General features: G+C 36.1%; 2 protein-coding genes across 6 annotated transcripts in view; both read left to right on the top strand.

The window, feature by feature from the left end:
* The first annotated feature begins 1,837 nt into the window (after positions 1 to 1,837).
* On the top strand, positions 1,838 to 10,321 carry tmem41b (transmembrane protein 41B). Its single transcript, XM_014026797.1, has 7 exons — positions 1,838 to 2,178; positions 3,673 to 3,790; positions 4,992 to 5,120; positions 6,309 to 6,402; positions 7,026 to 7,130; positions 9,161 to 9,299; positions 9,390 to 10,321. Exons 1-7 carry the CDS (start codon positions 2,085 to 2,087, stop codon positions 9,557 to 9,559), a joined length of 849 nt encoding a protein of 282 aa, XP_013882251.1. The 5' UTR covers positions 1,838 to 2,084; the 3' UTR covers positions 9,560 to 10,321.
* A 1,609-nt stretch (positions 10,322 to 11,930) lies between these two features.
* dennd5a (DENN/MADD domain containing 5A) overlaps positions 11,931 to 16,059 on the top strand; it is a 39,709-nt gene continuing 35,580 nt past the window's right edge. For 4 of the 5 annotated variants that reach the window (XM_014026780.1, XM_014026765.1, XM_014026773.1 and 1 more), the window contains 1 exon segment: positions 11,931 to 12,138. In XM_014026780.1, coding sequence (XP_013882234.1) covers positions 12,039 to 12,138 — 100 coding nt within the window. In that variant the 5' untranslated portion in view covers positions 11,931 to 12,038. 5 annotated transcript variants of the gene reach the window in all.

Raw genomic sequence — 16,059 nt, 5'->3', positions numbered from 1 at the left:
GAAATGAAGTACCCGGATAGATCAGCGCCAAATTTGTTCCTACGAACTTCCGGTTTCATCTGCGGTACTTTGGGAGTTGTAGTTTTTACCATCTTTGGCATAACTTTTTGATTATTTCTTTTAATTTTTTTTGCGCCATTATGTTTCATTCGTCAACTCTTAGAAAATTTAAAACATTTTTGTATCTTGTTTTGTTATTTTTGTGTCTATCTGTCAAAATAGTGTGTTTTTAAATATGTTCATTCAGTTTGACTTAATGGACTTTTAATTTTTTTATGAATGAAATAAAACGAATAAATAAAAAACAAAAACAAAATTGTACTTGCTTATTTTAGTTTAAAGTTGGAGTCTGTGTGAAAAAAAATACATCTATTTCTCAGTGCAGGCTATGTCATTAAATAAATACGACACTACACCTATTTTAGGTGTTTTATAGTTACATCTGAAGCCACAAAATTTTACTATTTGTTGCTTTTATTAAACTACAGTTAAGTTGGCTTTCTGGTTTTAACAAAAACAATATTTTTTGGTATTTACATTAAAATTATGCAAGCCGAATGGGATCTGATATTTAACTGAACAGGGTAAGATCAGGTTTGACCCACTTGTATGTTAATACAGATGATACTTATGAAAGCCTTTACAGATATATTAAATGTATCTTTGTGTACTGAAAGGTATTGTGAATGCTATCATCACCACCAATATGAATCGTTTCACATCGTGTAATATGACTGACATGGTGTTCAATGTAGAAAAGAAAGATCATATCTCCAGGAATTTCTTGTGACAATACATGCTCACATGATGATGATTATGTGCTGCGTCAGGTCTGGAAATTGTATGCACTATCAGACATGCAGGCACATAAGATTCACATGCCCAGATAAATAAATAGCTTATTTTGAAGATGGGAAAAGTATTTTTATACTGCCTGTCTGTGCTCTGGTTATAGGAAAGTTCAAAAATGGAAGAAATTCAACTTGCATGAATGTTTGACAGCCTGGCAGACACTCAGAATCCTGTTCAACTCCCCCAGATGGAGACTGATAGACAAAAAKAAAGAGAAGTATAAAAGTATTTCCATTACATTAACATATATTTCGATTACATTTTAAAATAAACCATACGGTAACACATTTTATCAAATTATTTTAACCTTTATTCACTGACAAAAACCTGGGCTAAGAAGCTCATACAGTACATGAGTATCAATTGCATAAATTGTAGTTCATTTGGCTACATGAAGACAATTTTTATGTTACATTTTTTTAATATTATGTGTATTTTGCAATTTAGGTATTGTCTTACACACATAGACACAAATGTACACTAGTTTACATAACATTCACTAAAATCTAATGTATATATTTTTAATGTTTGCTTTTCTGGAAAAGTTATATGGAAACCAAAGAGGTTATATAATACAGTTAGCTATTTGGAAATCTATTTCCACTTTGAATAGAATAAAAAAACATTTTTCAAGTCCAAATTAAGACACTATCTCAAAATTATGATGTTGKATGTTGAGGAGTTTTCGCTATCACAACATAAAATARGAATAAAATCAATTTAATGACATGTTGTATGTAAAAATCAACAAAAAGCAGGTGCAAAAGACCAAAAGTCTCGAGTTAAATGCCCGGAAGTAGCTATGAACTCTTTGGACACGTGGTACCTAAATTCACGCATGCGCATGGAATTGGCGAAATCTGGCTTCCTCAGATTAGATCCAAATCATCCAATTTAACAAAAAGTTATCTTTACATATTATGTATTTTTGATTAATGAAATGGAGGATTTTTTTTTTACTGGAGAGACGTGACAGTGAAGTACAGAGAGAGTGTAAGATAAGGATTTTGTTGTGTTAAATAGTGAATGGTGTGTTCATGTGTTAGCTGCTGCTGCCGCTTGGGGCGCTGCAGTGGATTCATCATCATCATCATCATGGTGCCACAGAAAAGGTAAAAGGTCGGTTCGTGTAACGTGTCAGCAGGCTGTCACCATACCGGTGTTGAGTGTTTGCCCGGTGTCGTCGATTCACACATTGGGACATCGTATACTTATCTAAATAGTACTTTAGAATGGCCAAGAAGCGGAGAGAAATGTCAGAAATGGACGGTTTGTCAGCAGCACCGACGGACGCAAAGTCCAGTAGAGACTCGCAGCTTCTGAAAGGTTGGTGGCTAACTGTTGATTTGACAGAAAAGGGAAGTTGATATTTGTTGGCGTTATATACCAAGTAAGTAACGTAACATCGTGAAAGAAAATCTGTAAGGTTTTAAAGCTAATGTTAGCCAAAATCCATTTAGCAGAAACTAGCGCATTGCGACGACCTCGATCGCTAGCCTGAGAGARAAAGCTAACGAACACTATTATGGCAGGCCGTTATATCATACAATCACCGCACTCTTATCGCTCTTAATCTACTAATCATGATGAAATGTAACATATTTGAAACAATAGATGTAAAAAATATCTAAAGTTTCGCTTAGTCTTTGCAAATGAATCATTCAGGGGAGTTATTACAATGTATTAGCAATAATAGTCTTTACCTTTTATTCGTAGTTTATAAACATRGATTATTACCTAGTTATTACTTGTAATTAGTTGAGAAGCATTGCTTTGATTTTCTTTGGTGGAATCATCTTGTCATTTTTTTTGTGTATATCTAACAGGGTGATTAAAAAAAAACAATTAAAAGTAAAGAAAATTATGGCAGAAATAACTAGCTATTTGTTATACAAACCTTACTAGAATTACAATCAAACATGACAAAGATTATCAAGACCTATATCGTGTAATAAAATCCAAAAATCTATAATGAAAGTAAAGGGAAATTTTAAAATCATTTTATTCTTAACTATGGATGTGGTGTTCTTTGACCTGTGCATTTGTTTAAAGTTTTTATTGATGTTTTGGTGCCATCGTTTTTACTATCACTCTTAGCTTATTGAATTGTAGGAACTCGTTATCTTTCTGAACATTATCTCTGTCTCGTCGTCCTAATTTTTCAACACAGATAAGAAATTTGTCAAAACTTGTTCATGGATTATTTGTTTCAAAAGTACAAGCAGCAAAAGATAAAGCTTTAKATTTCTGTATAGGTGCACCAAATATTTAAATTTGATCATTTTAAAATGGTTTTAAATAAGGACTTCATTGTATGTGTAGTTTGTAGCAGTGCGAACTTAAGTGTTCAAAAGCTCATGTGAGACCCATTAAAAACATTTGATTTTTTTTTACTAATAATCTGATTTCAGAAAGCTAATTTTGATGAAGCCTTTTTGTATTTGTTACATCGCAACTCTGAACATGTACATTTTAGTCTCAGTTGCCAAATGATTCTGTATACAGGTTATGTGGTTAGATTGCAAACTGATGTTTTTGGTTTTGCACTTTTTACTGAYTCTATTTAATTTATAATTAGTGGTTAATGTAAATGTTTTGATTTGTCGTATTTACTTCAGAACAAAAACTGAATGAAAAATTCAGAATTCTTTAAAATAATGTCTTTATACAGTAATTATAGGTGGGGGTTTTTGTTGTTTTTTTGCGCCAACATGCAAGGGACACAATCATATTACACAAAACTTCCAGGGAGTAAGTTTGTCAGCTTTTAGTTACAGTAATCAATCAAATTATTGTTTTTTTTATTTCTTTTACCTGCAGAGGCTCAACAAAGTATAGGAGGCTCAACACGTATGTCCCTGCTGATTCTGATGGCCATCTTCACCTGCTCTGCCTCAGTCATGTACCTGGTTTACAGGAATTTCCCAGAGCTTTCTGAGTAAGTTACTTTATGAAACTTTAAAAAAGACTTTTTTTAAACTTATTTAGATTTGGGTGTTTGTTTCTTTGTCTTGGTCTTTGTACCAAAGGGTGACTGGCCTGCATTTCTAATGTCTCCTCAGAGGAAGAAGTTAATATTTGAAGAAAATCATTTTGTTAATGCGTCACCAAACTAAAAAAGGCAGGCATGTGGACAGTATTAGATGCACTTAATGTTTTAGAAAGGACTTTGTGGCAGACATTTGAACAAGTTTTAGTTAAATCCTGTTCGTTCCTCAAAATACTTAACATTTCAGACCGACAATGTTCAACTTATTTTTTATGCAGGACTAACAATGTTTAAGAAAATTTATAAATTTCTAATATTTTACTAGAATAACTAAGACAGATTTGCATTATATGTTCAACTGAATAATCATCCAGTAAGTGGTTAAATGATTACAGTAATTTCTTACTTAATATAGTTAAATTCTGGAATAAACAGTGGTTAAACTGATAAAAATGCTTTAATAGTTGTTTAGTCTGTTTCTATGATTGTATATTTGTTTTTTGGCTTTAAAGCTGTGGTCATACACGTTCACTAGTGAGAGTTGCGGTCACAATTCTCTGCTTCTGTTATTTTATCCCTCTGTCCACGAGTATATGGTTCTACTCAGTTCAGCCTCGGCCAAATGTGTCTCCATTTCCAGTTCCAGCTTCGCCTTCAGAACCACCTTTGAGGTGGTTCTAAGCAGGTGACAGAGTATTGCGCACTTACGAGCTTGACATCAGCAGAGCTCTGCCCGTGGATTGGCTGAGCCGAGGCAGAACTTGCGAGCTCTTCCTGGAAGAGAGGTGACGAAGACGAGCGCATAAAGCTTGAGCTGGACCGAGCCCATGGTTACACATGCAGTTATAAACAGTGCCATAACAAAAAAAAAAAAAAATAAAGTCAGGCTAACGGACAACTAAAATGCAACAGATATTTTGTCTTTTTTCGTTTTTCACCACAACTGCTGAAGCCGCGTACTGACGATCTACCCACAATCACTCCTTTATTCTCACATACCCTCCATTTGCAACAAACCTGTTAAGAATTAAGTCATTTTCTTAAGTCAGACTTTTAATCACTGTTTTGTTTTTTGTGTTTTGAGCTGATGGAAACGTATCAGGCATGTTTATTTGTAACTGACACAAACCTCTCTGTTTGTTTTCACCAGTGATGAAATGGAAAAAATGAAGATTCCTAAAGACATGGACGATGCCAAAGCTTTGGGAACAGTGTTGTCTAAATACAAAGACACCTACTATACACAGGTGTTGGTGGCCTACTTTGCAACTTATATTTTGTATCCTTTGGGAGAAAAAAAAGGCATGTGAGTGCTAAATCTCAGCTTTATGTTTTAGTGAATATCTAGAATATTTAGCTTCTTTTTGCCTCATTCATTGCAAACTGTATTTAAAGTGTTACCTTCTCTGAATGTTCTTAACCCACACGTTCTTCAGACCAAAAATTATTATTTAGCTCCAACTTCATGATCTTTAAATACCTCTGTGTCGAATACCCATTTAAATTGTTCAACCAGCATTCCTAACAAAGTAAAAGCACACCGTAATTTAAAGTGGCTGTGACATCAAATTTTTGTAATAAATATGTATGCATTTTTGGAAAGACAACATTAATAGCATGCTAGAAAACATTTTTTTACGCCACTGGGATGAACTGCTGTTGAGATATTTGCATGTAAAATAACAGGAAGTGACATCAAAGGGGAATGTCTGCATGTGAACAGAGTGTTATTAAAATGGCTGACAACACAGACTGTAAAGAAGAATTTGACATTTCTTCAAATTATTTTGAGTCACTGTCAGGGACAGATGAAGAGGAGTTAGAGTTTAAATAATAGTATTTCAATAAACAAAGACCAGAGAGTTCCTTTTTTTAAATATTTACCCTTTGATGTCACTTCCTGTTTCACTTTTACTGAGCCAAGTTCAAAGGAAAATATGCCAGTTATGTTACAAAATGGGCAAAATTGCATGTATTGTGTCAGGTTTCTTAAATATAATGATGTTTTCTTTGACCTTTTGTATTTGTCACAGGCACTTTAAAAATAAATGTAATCCAAGTGTTGAAATATAAAGTGTTTATATTATAAATTAAATCAGCAGTTATATCAGCTTTCATGAAAACTAAGCATGAGCTGCTCTAATGTATTGATCTGAGCAGAAAAATAGCTTTTTGTGATGTTCCTTCAGCTGCTCTCTTCTCCAGAGGTCTTCACATTAAACAAACACATAACTATTTTACACCGGATGCCCTTTCTGACACATGGGCTCAAACCTGCAGCCTCAGGATTATAAGACCACAGCACTGATCACCAAACTACTATGAATATACTATGTTTACTTTTGCTGTTTACAATAATCTAATTGAACATCTTATAAAAATGTTCTTTCATTTTTGTTGTTGATTATTAATGTGCTGTCTAACTCTTTGAAAACAGTGATGTTGCTCACCTTAACACTCCTCTAAGCCTCCAGACGTTTGCTATTCCTGGATCAATCTTCCTCAGCATCCTGTCTGGTTATCTTTACCCTTTCCCCTTGGCTCTCTTTTTAGTTTGCTTGGTAAGTAACAACAGTCTGTCTTCTCTGCACAACTTGAGGTGTGTTCAAACTTTGTCACATCCTGTTTGCAAGAGGCAGAATAGACTTTAAATGTGGATTTTTGAATTTATGCATTAATGAATTTCCAATTAAACATACATTTGTGTAAAAAAAAAAGGAGGAATAAATCAGTAGTTTTCAGAGTAAAATGTGCAAATACAGCTGGTATTTAAACCGAGAACAAAAATTATTGCCACTTTTTTCTTTTTTTCTTTCTGTCTCACTTTGCTGAAAAACCTTTAACCTCGTTGGTTCTAATAACGTGCGCACACAGAAATTACTCGGAACAAGTGAAAGAATGTTGCAGCGAAATCAGAGAGGCCGTGGTTAAAGTGTGAAAACACAAAAACCCCTGTTGTCTCGTTTGAAACGTTTGGTAACAGTTTCGCTGTAACGCTGCARCATTTCTTCACGCAGGAGGTGTCGTGATAATGTAGTACTTCTCTCATCTTCTCAGTGGGGCTTAATTTGTTTTTATGTCAACATTAAATAAAATATGTGTTGCTGCTGTTTTGTTTTTACTTTTTTAAGTCATGAGGGTTTTGACGTGTTTTAGTATTTTATTGTGTTTTGTGTGTTTGCAGTGTTCTGGCCTCGGTGCTTCCTTCTGCTATCTGTTGTCATATCTGGTGGGCAGACCTGTGGTCTACAAATACTTGACAGAAAGAGCACAGAAATGGTCTCAGCAGGTAAGAGCTTTAAATAATGAGTCATTGTTGATTGATGTAGTGATCTGCTTTAGACCAGAACCGGTTGAAATGTTACTCCATGGGTCAATTTAAATAAAGCAGCAAATTATTAATAATGCTTAAAACATTCACATTACCACACATGGCTATAAATTTGTAAATTAAAGTTAGTTTCCTACTGGATGTGATGCTCTCTCTTGCTGCATAAATCAATGGATTCAGTAAAATTTCAGTTATGATTATTTGCACAGTTGCTGTTTTGTAAMCATTAACATACATATATGTACATGTAAAAATTTGTTCTTCAGTCCGTGATAAATTTCCAAACTTCACCGTTGTAAAAAATAAAAACAACAACCTTTGCCATCTTTGTTTATGTTTTGTTTGCTGGCGGTGCAATGAATCCTGGGATATCACCAGCCACGTAGAATACTCAGGCCCAGTCCCAGTGCTCAGTGCACACCCTACGCCCCTCTGTGAAGTGTGGATTCAGCCAAGTGCACATAAGTGTTCGAGTGRGCAGGTTACAAGCGTGCAAAACAATTGAGAATTGGGACAGGATTATGTCATCAAACACCGGTAGCTACCGGTCACTGTTAGGCCAAATTTTATTTGCATAAAAGAAAATGTTTAAAGAAAGAAACAAATTTTATCTCCTTTGTCGTGGACACGTTTATTAAAAAATGCAGAAACACGTTGAAATAAGTGCACAGAAAAAAGAAGTCTGCGTGTATGGTCGGTAATTATCTAATTCTGGGCAAACAATGAACAGAAAACAATCATGGAAATCTGTCGAATGTGGCCACCGTCATCAGATGGCAGACCAATGATATAACCTCATGTTAACACCATGTGACAATGTACAACCAATCACAATCCGCCTCATGTTACTATCAGCCAATGACAGGCTCTCAGCTCAAAGAGTTAACATATCGCGCAAGAGAGGTCAGTCCGATGCTGGAGTCCTGACGTCTGGAACAAACAGATTAAGAGCCGACATAAGTTATCATAAGATATGAGCAGTGGACAGTGTCAAGGTGACACAGATATAAATAATTAGTCCATGACATCCTTGATGATTGAGTTTATACTATAAATGCAATCTATTCACTTCTCTAATAATCAGAAGGCAAAATAATTACAATGTCTTGTTCACTTTTTGGAATTCCTGATTTAACTTTGTCGTGATTGGTTCTTTTTTGTGGTGTAATCATTTTATTTAATGTTTATTATTATTATTATTATTATTTTATTTATACATATTTTTTTCCTCCTTTTTCATTTATAGTTCTTCATTCCCCCGGCAGCATTGCTATTTTTTTGTACCATGTTCGAATGTTCAATAAAGTTTTATTTTAAAAAAATAGGTCACTGTTTTGGCAGCTATGAATTGTGGGTAATACATTTCACCAAAGTCCGTAAAAATGCAGACTTTGCGGAAGGGCGGAAATAGTACCCAAAATGGGCGGGGCAAAGGGCGGATGGGGAGAATGTGGGACACACTAKGCACACAAACCCTTCAACTTGAACGCGCATTTGAAGTGCACAAGGGTGGGAGTGTGGGTATTGCGACAGGGCCTCAGATGCAGCCCACGTTTTTTGGGGCTTTGTCGGCTGCATGAGTAGACGCCCACGAATTGGCACAGCCTACGGCGCAGCGCAGTGACGTAATTGGCCAACAAATGCGCTCCATGTTGGCTGCAACCGCTGAATTGAGACACAGCCATGTCAATCGCTGACACTTTTTTTAGGCTTCAAATAATAATAATAATAATAATAATAATAATAACAATAATAATATATATAAAATGCATTTCAACAAACTGCAGTAAGGTAAGTGCTTTGTGAACCTGGAAAGATGAGCATTTGTTTTTATGGAGGGGTGGGACTTGTACTGCAGCCAGCCACTAGAGGGTGCTAATCCTTTGCATCTCAACCTATCCTGTCTTTAGTTGTGATATACAGTATGTGGATGGTTGTAACCCGTTTTCACCAGTGTAATTTTTCTGTTTCTGGCTCTTTGCTGGCAGGTTGACAAACACAGAGACCATTTAATCAATTACATCATCTTCCTGAGAATAACCCCCTTTCTTCCCAACTGGTTCATCAACATTACTTCCCCTGTCATCAACGTACCTTTGGGGGTTTTCTTTGTCGGCACCTTTCTCGGTAAGACGCTCTGACTGTTTTTCTGTGTTCTATATTTGTAATATTTCCTGGTTGTGGCTCACCTGTGTCTTTAACCTGGCTGGTTGACAGGTGTGGCGCCACCCTCCTTTGTAGCTATCAACGCAGGCACCACACTGTACAAACTGACCACAGCCGGCGAGGCCGTGTCCTGGAACTCCCTGGCTGTGCTCGGTGTGCTCGCCGTGCTGTCAATCCTGCCCGTCTGCTTCCAGACAAAACTGCGGCAGAAACTTGAGTAGAACTTTTTTTTTTTTAAACCTCTCTGCACCTCATCCCTCGGCTGGCTCCAACCATTTTTGCCCCTCGGCTCAGGAACATGCGGCGGTCACTGTAGCTCCTACACAGCTTCTGGTGTGCTGCTCACGGAGGAGTCTTTGGACGATGGCGTAACGAGCACTGATCTCAAAATGTTTGCTGTGGTGGGTTATTCCTCATGTTATGTAAAAACTACCTGCTGCTTGTGCGAATTAATTTTTTATTTTTTGTTGCAGATTGAGGCATGTTGTGTAAATAAAAACATACTTTTTTATTTAAAGCACTGCTCATTTTATTAATCTTTTAGATATATAAAGGTGCTTCCTGTAGGGATGCTTTATGTTGCAGATAACTGTTGCTTTTTATTGAAAAGCATTTTTTTGGGTCAAAATGTGTGAAACAGTGCCATCAGTCTTATTTAGGTTGTGAATGTCTATGTTCTTAATTATTTTTTTTATTGTTGCATGTGACCATTGCTTTCTATTGGTAGCACCTTTTTAAATTCTTAACTCCTGATATTTATTTTAACAAATGTTGAATTTCTAATTATTTGTCTCATCACAGCAATAATTATCACACTGTTCTCAAAAAATTTTTGCTCTAAAAAGGAACATTTTGGACAAACACTGTATAGTTGTTAGAGGAAATGTGCCTGGATCCACTGCCACACAAAGTCCTGTTTGTTTCATTTCTGTTGACCTCAAAAGCCTGAAGTAAGATTTACAGTAAATCTTAAAACTTTAAAATGATGATATACGTCTTGATCCTTTCTTTTTGCTCCTGCTACTATTTTTGATTATTAAAGGTGAAATTTTATTGTCACCACATAAATGTGGCAAAAATGTCAAGTTTTAGAAATGGAGGCAACAACTATCTGTTAAGTCTTAAACATTATGCAATGGATGTTTTAATTTGGAATGAAGWGATGAAAACGCCTCTGTGCTTTTGCGTATTCATTCCATCCATAAACATCGTACAAACATTACAGTTTCTCTCAGACTGCCAACAAACCGACATATCCAAGCTTTGCTTTTATTTTATTGTTACAGTTTTCAATAAAAGAAGCACACCATTATGTTTAATTTTAAAGCATGTTGCAAAATTGTGAACTTTAAGTTGTTGGAATGGCTAATGATTTTCAGAAATTAAATGCATAAAGAAGTAATAATCCAGTGATACAGTACCACAGATTTACTGATAATCTCTTTAAATTAAATCAAAATAAATAAATAAAACAAGAGAAGCTTTTGGAGGTTTTCTGTTTTTATTTTGTTTTATTTCAGTCCATCAGATGTGAGGTTTTTAACATAATATAAATAGATTACAGGTGTGAACATCTGTTCCAGTATAAGATGGAAATCATAACTTCTGTTCGATTCTTCTGTTTTTCAGATTGGTTTATATATATATTTTTTAAATTACGTGATACACTAACTTTTAAAATTGATCTAAACTTGTGGCAAACTGAAAGAAAATGCTAAGGAAGGTTCACATTTTTTTAATGTTTGAAAGCATAACATGATAGGATTTTTTTGATTGTTCTATTAAATCTTTGTAACCTGCTAATATTTTGTAAGAAAGCATTACTTCTTACTAAACAGCATATTATTTCTGACTGACCATTTGTTTAATTATCAAAGCTCTTAATGTGGAATTTTCTCTGGTTCTGTCATAAAACCACGTCATGAGCCCAGGCATTTTAACAGCTAATTCTTACATCATTTTTTTAGACTTGCAAAAAATAAAAATGAGGCTGTTATACCACCAGGTGGCGACATTGTGAAATACCTGCAGACCAGACATGCATTAGGTATTAAAATAACGTTTTTGCAGCAGTTTGATGTGTCAGTCATGGCATGGGAAAGGTTATTTTATAACAAACACGTCAGATAAAACATTTAAAGAGGTGATATCAGTTTTATAAATGAACCTAGATTAGTTTAAAGTCCCAAACATGTTATTTTTTATACCCAGTGATATTTTAAACGTGAAGATGTAACTATAGTATGCCACTAATGCACAAAATTAAGATATTCTGCTTGATTTTTTATTGTATTTGTTGTCATCTTCTTCATTACATATCCAAGGTAATTATTGTAAAATTCACTTCAGCATAACAGAGCACGTCTGAGACAGATGTGTTCTCATAAATTATTCATCTTGTAAAACATATTGTTATATATGAGAATAATTGTGTGTGTAAGCAGAGTTGGAGTTTATTTAACGAGCTAATTCATAATTAATAAGCTATGTGATATTGTCGCGGTTTTATTTTGAAAATGTTTCTGGCCGCTTTTGTTCTGAAGGAGCGTTAGCGGAAGCGCTTTTAGCTACTTTATGAAGAGGTTTTCGAGCCTCGCGCAGTAACGTAACTCACGTAATGGCAGGGAGAAATCACTTCTCCCGGCTCCCTTAATATGCTCCCTGTCGTAGGGGTAAGGACAGCACCGGACCAGTCTCAAAATGACCACCGGCTTCAGCTCCGGTTCCTCCCGGTTCGCAGATTATTTCGTGATCTGCGGTCTCGACACCGATAGCGGGCTGGAACCCGACGAACTGTCCGGTAAGCTTGTTAGCCGTTTGTGGTTTATAATAATGTGTCGGCTTGATTCTGTGGGTAAATGAGGATGAAACGAGTGTTAAAATAAGGCTTTTTTTTTTTTTAATTAAGCCAGGGTTGTTATTTTCTGAACAGGAGAGTAGTTTATTGTTATGTTTACCACGTAGGTTGTTGGGGTGAATGCACACCGAACACAACGCTGGGCCTAGCTCATCTCCCATCAGCCTGCTTGTTTGTAAAACCCGATAAGGACCAAGAGGATTACCGACTGTCTTTAACCGTTTGAACTTGTTTTTTATTCATGTATATTTTATGACTGTAGTGCGCAACAATTAACATGCAAAATATTGGGGACGTGTATGTAATTAAGCATCAATGTTATTATAGGAGGAATAACACTGATGGGTATTAATATTGTGATACTACCTCCTATAATTACAATAATATTAGCCAAATCACCTACTCTGAGTATCATGTCCCTTAAAGTATCCCCACATATTTTCTAATCATGATGTAATCTCCACAGTGACAGTTTTAAACACATAATCTTTAATTTAGGTGGACTGTAACCCCTTTGATCGTGGTTTTTATCAGATGCCTGAAGAAGAGATTTGCAACAGTATGAAATATAAACCCTACTGTGAAGTGATTTGTCTGTAGATGATTGTTATTCAGGGACTTTTATCAGCCACAGGTGAGCGACTGCTTGTGTTCCTGTGATGAACCTTTTGTGTGAGRTGTCAGTTTCAGGATAACAAAAATAGGCAACTAATTGAGACGTGATGACTGGGATAATGAAGTCAGTCATGTGCTGTCATGGCCTTRACAGTCACCAGATCTTAGCCCAGCTGACCTGATGCTGTGGGGAAGAAAAATCTTACTAAAGAACTGGGATCCATGTCMCCAGCAACGCTTTGCAACACTAAAATTRAATTCTGCAACTCACTGAAATTGAACTTGTATTTGCCCCTTTTATGTAGCTAACGTGGACACTGAACTCTTTAACCCTCCTGCTACCCTTGGGTRAAACTGACCCAAGAGAGTATTTTCACTGGGCTGCGACTGCTGGTGACTTATCAGCGAAAAATGGGGCTTGTCAGTTTGCTTGCGCCATTTACAAAGACTCACAGTCTTGTTGAAGTTTTGGACATGTTTTAGAAACTTTGTGTGACAAAATTTGTCTCAAAATACTTGCAAAGTTGTAACGGGCATCTCTTAACTTTTCCTGAACACGTCTCCGTTTTGCTGCAAGCGTCTCAACCCATCTTAAGAGTGGCTAGAGCTGCATTTTGACAGTAAATGTCTGTGGCTTATCCAGATCTAAATTCCGGTGGATCAAATAATAAAGCGGGAATAGCTGCCGAAGTGGGTACAAAGTGAGGCGGGATGGATACAGCTTAGATGAAGTAATGAAATAATGGGCTAGAATACGGAGTTGCAAGCTGTACACATGACGTTAAGCCATGATTTTCAAAGACTGGCCACTCAGAAAACAGGCGAACAGCTTGTAGGACAAACATGTACCCTCAATTCAGTGATACTTCAGTGGAGAATTTGCCTTTTGATTTTTTTTTTTTCACAATTTTGAGTCGTCAACTAGTCTTCAACAGTCACAGCCCGACATAAAGGTTTAAGTTTTCTGTTTTTAGAGGGGTGGATGACAAGTGAGGGACAGACAGACCCAGCTCTGAAGGTGTAGTTGTGACTTTTAACAGTTAATATCAGACAACAGCATCAGTTCTCCAACATAAAACAGCACTGCTTTTTGTGGGGAATCCCTGAGTGTTAAACAACTCTGAATATGTCTACTTGCCTCATGAAATGTTTCACATCCTTCATTATTCCTGGTATAAAACCGAATGTAATCACTGAAACTAGAGAAGTCAGGTTACATGATGCAAACCAAATTAAATATATTGACCTTGTGAGAGTAGAAACCGGTAGTGGCTGAAAATTGCAATACAATTAATTCAACCATGTTTACAGCACTTTATTTTTCTTCATGTTCTCCATACAAATTAACAGTTGAAAAGGCGCTGCTTGTGTGAAAGTTTCATTTTTTTTAATCTTCCTTTTATGAAGTTTCAGTCTTGCGTTTGTGTGATTTGTTGTGACTCAGCAGTGAAAGGCCTGGGAAGTCGCTGCTGTTTGCTGATAGCAAGTTTTTTCCTTCGTATACTGTAACCGAGAATCATTTGAGTCTCCAAAAACKAAATCCATTTACTTCTCCTTTTTACTTCCTTTAAGTAAGTTCCTGTTTACAGATTTTATTTTGACTTTGTAGAAAGGAGGGCGAATTTGGACTATTTAAGAAATGTTTAGACTTGTGTAATTGAGATGATTATCTTTATCGCCCACCGCTGAAGACAAATTTTTGGTTTTGCCCATGATTGCGTTAATTGGTCTGCCTGTCGTGTTAGCGAAATGTCTCATAAACCAGAGGACAAATTTTAATGAAACCCTCAGAAAATATACCCTGGATGTGCATCTACAATTTAATAACTTTTGGAGTCAACCCAATTCAATATGGCTGCTGTGGATAAAAAAAAAGAAAAAACGTTATTTGATTGTTTCTAGGGTTCTCCACAGCCAACTGACCTTAGAAAGCACACAAATAACTGTAACTCAGTTTTACCAATATTGATCTAGCAGAGAGCCATTCACTACTTCTGTGTGTAGATGTAACATGTTGCGTAGGATCTCCTGCTATCACAGCTTTTTTTCAAMGTTTGACTCAAACTGCCAAAACTCCATGARCTTTGTTTAAATCTCTGGCCTGTGATGTGAAGGTGAGGATTCAAGGATCGCTTGCTGGCCCATATKATTTTTTTTAAACTTCTTAAAATGGGTTTTACCGTTAAAGTTTTCTACGTTATCGTGTTCTGAACGTCACCTTTTGAGCTGGCTTTCATCGCGTGAAAATGTGTGTTTTTTTTTTTTCCTGGATGGCGATCAAGTTTCCTCTTAAGTCTCTCTGTTTTAGACAGCCACCGAAACTTCGCACAGATGCTCAGCCTGATGCTTTGAGGTCAAACGTCACTGATGTTCTACTTACTGCAGGTCGCTTCTGTTTGCTGTAGAAAGAGGTTAGGGGCTTACCCTTATCTGGTACAGTTATGACTTGAAGAGAGGAAATGGTGTGGAAATTCCAGCATAAGTTTTTGCTAAAAAATTTTTATTGTTCCTAGAAGTTTTCAGTTTTTTTATGCTTATTCAGGGATTATAATAAAAACATTTAAATAAAAGCATTTTTTAATTTCAGATTTTAAACTTAAGTTTTGTTTTGGGATGTAAAGTTTAGAGGGGATCTTACTTTAGGTGTTTTTACACTTACAGCTTGCATTTATTTTGTTATCAACAAAGGTGAGTAAACCAGTTGGGGATTTCTGTAGCTACTTGGTTCAYAAATGTCATGTCAGCACACAAGAAAACTATGACTATGACTATAACATTAGTAAATACTTAAAGCTACCAACTAGCTGCAAAAAATGTTGCAGAATTTTTGGTTCTAAGTTTTTTTAAATCTAAATCTTGTCCCTGGTTGTGTACAGGAAACATCTTTGTGGTTATGAARGTTTGTTACACAGTAACAGCCAGGATGTTATGTAAACAGGTACACCACTAATTTACATCTTTTTCAAAATATACTACACAGCATCCCCACTGAAAGTCTTAAAAACAATGGGCCTCATGCAAGAACCGTTCGTACGCACAGATTTGTTCTTAAGTTGTGCGTACGAGTGATTTAGGAGAATTTGTGGCATTCACCAATGTTTTCGTATTCTACGATTTTTTTCAGCTACGAACAAAATTCAGGAGTGTCTAGGAGGGACGAGTGGTAGACAGTGAAGACTGGACAAAACTGCTGTTAGTTTGGACGACTTAGTCTCCTGCTTTATTCCCACCCTTACTCCGGTGCACGTC

Source organism: Austrofundulus limnaeus, unplaced genomic scaffold (assembly GCF_001266775.1).
Source record: "Austrofundulus limnaeus strain Quisiro unplaced genomic scaffold, Austrofundulus_limnaeus-1.0 Scaffold5, whole genome shotgun sequence".
Taxonomy (NCBI): Eukaryota; Metazoa; Chordata; class Actinopteri; order Cyprinodontiformes; family Rivulidae; genus Austrofundulus; species Austrofundulus limnaeus.
Note: the sequence above shows the minus strand (reverse complement) of the source record. Positions and strands in the feature narration are given on the sequence as shown.

Excerpts from the sequence above, each read along its gene's own strand:
- tmem41b (XM_014026797.1), top strand. The coding sequence starts at position 2,085 with ATGGCCAAGAAGCGGAGAGAAATGTCAGAAATGGACGGTTTGTCAGCA. Across the intron at positions 3,791-4,991 it reads AATTTCCCAGAGCTTTCTGA|TGATGAAATGGAAAAAATGA; the intron begins GTAAGTTACTTT and ends TGTTTTCACCAG. Across the intron at positions 6,403-7,025 it reads CTCTCTTTTTAGTTTGCTTG|TGTTCTGGCCTCGGTGCTTC; the intron begins GTAAGTAACAAC and ends GTGTGTTTGCAG.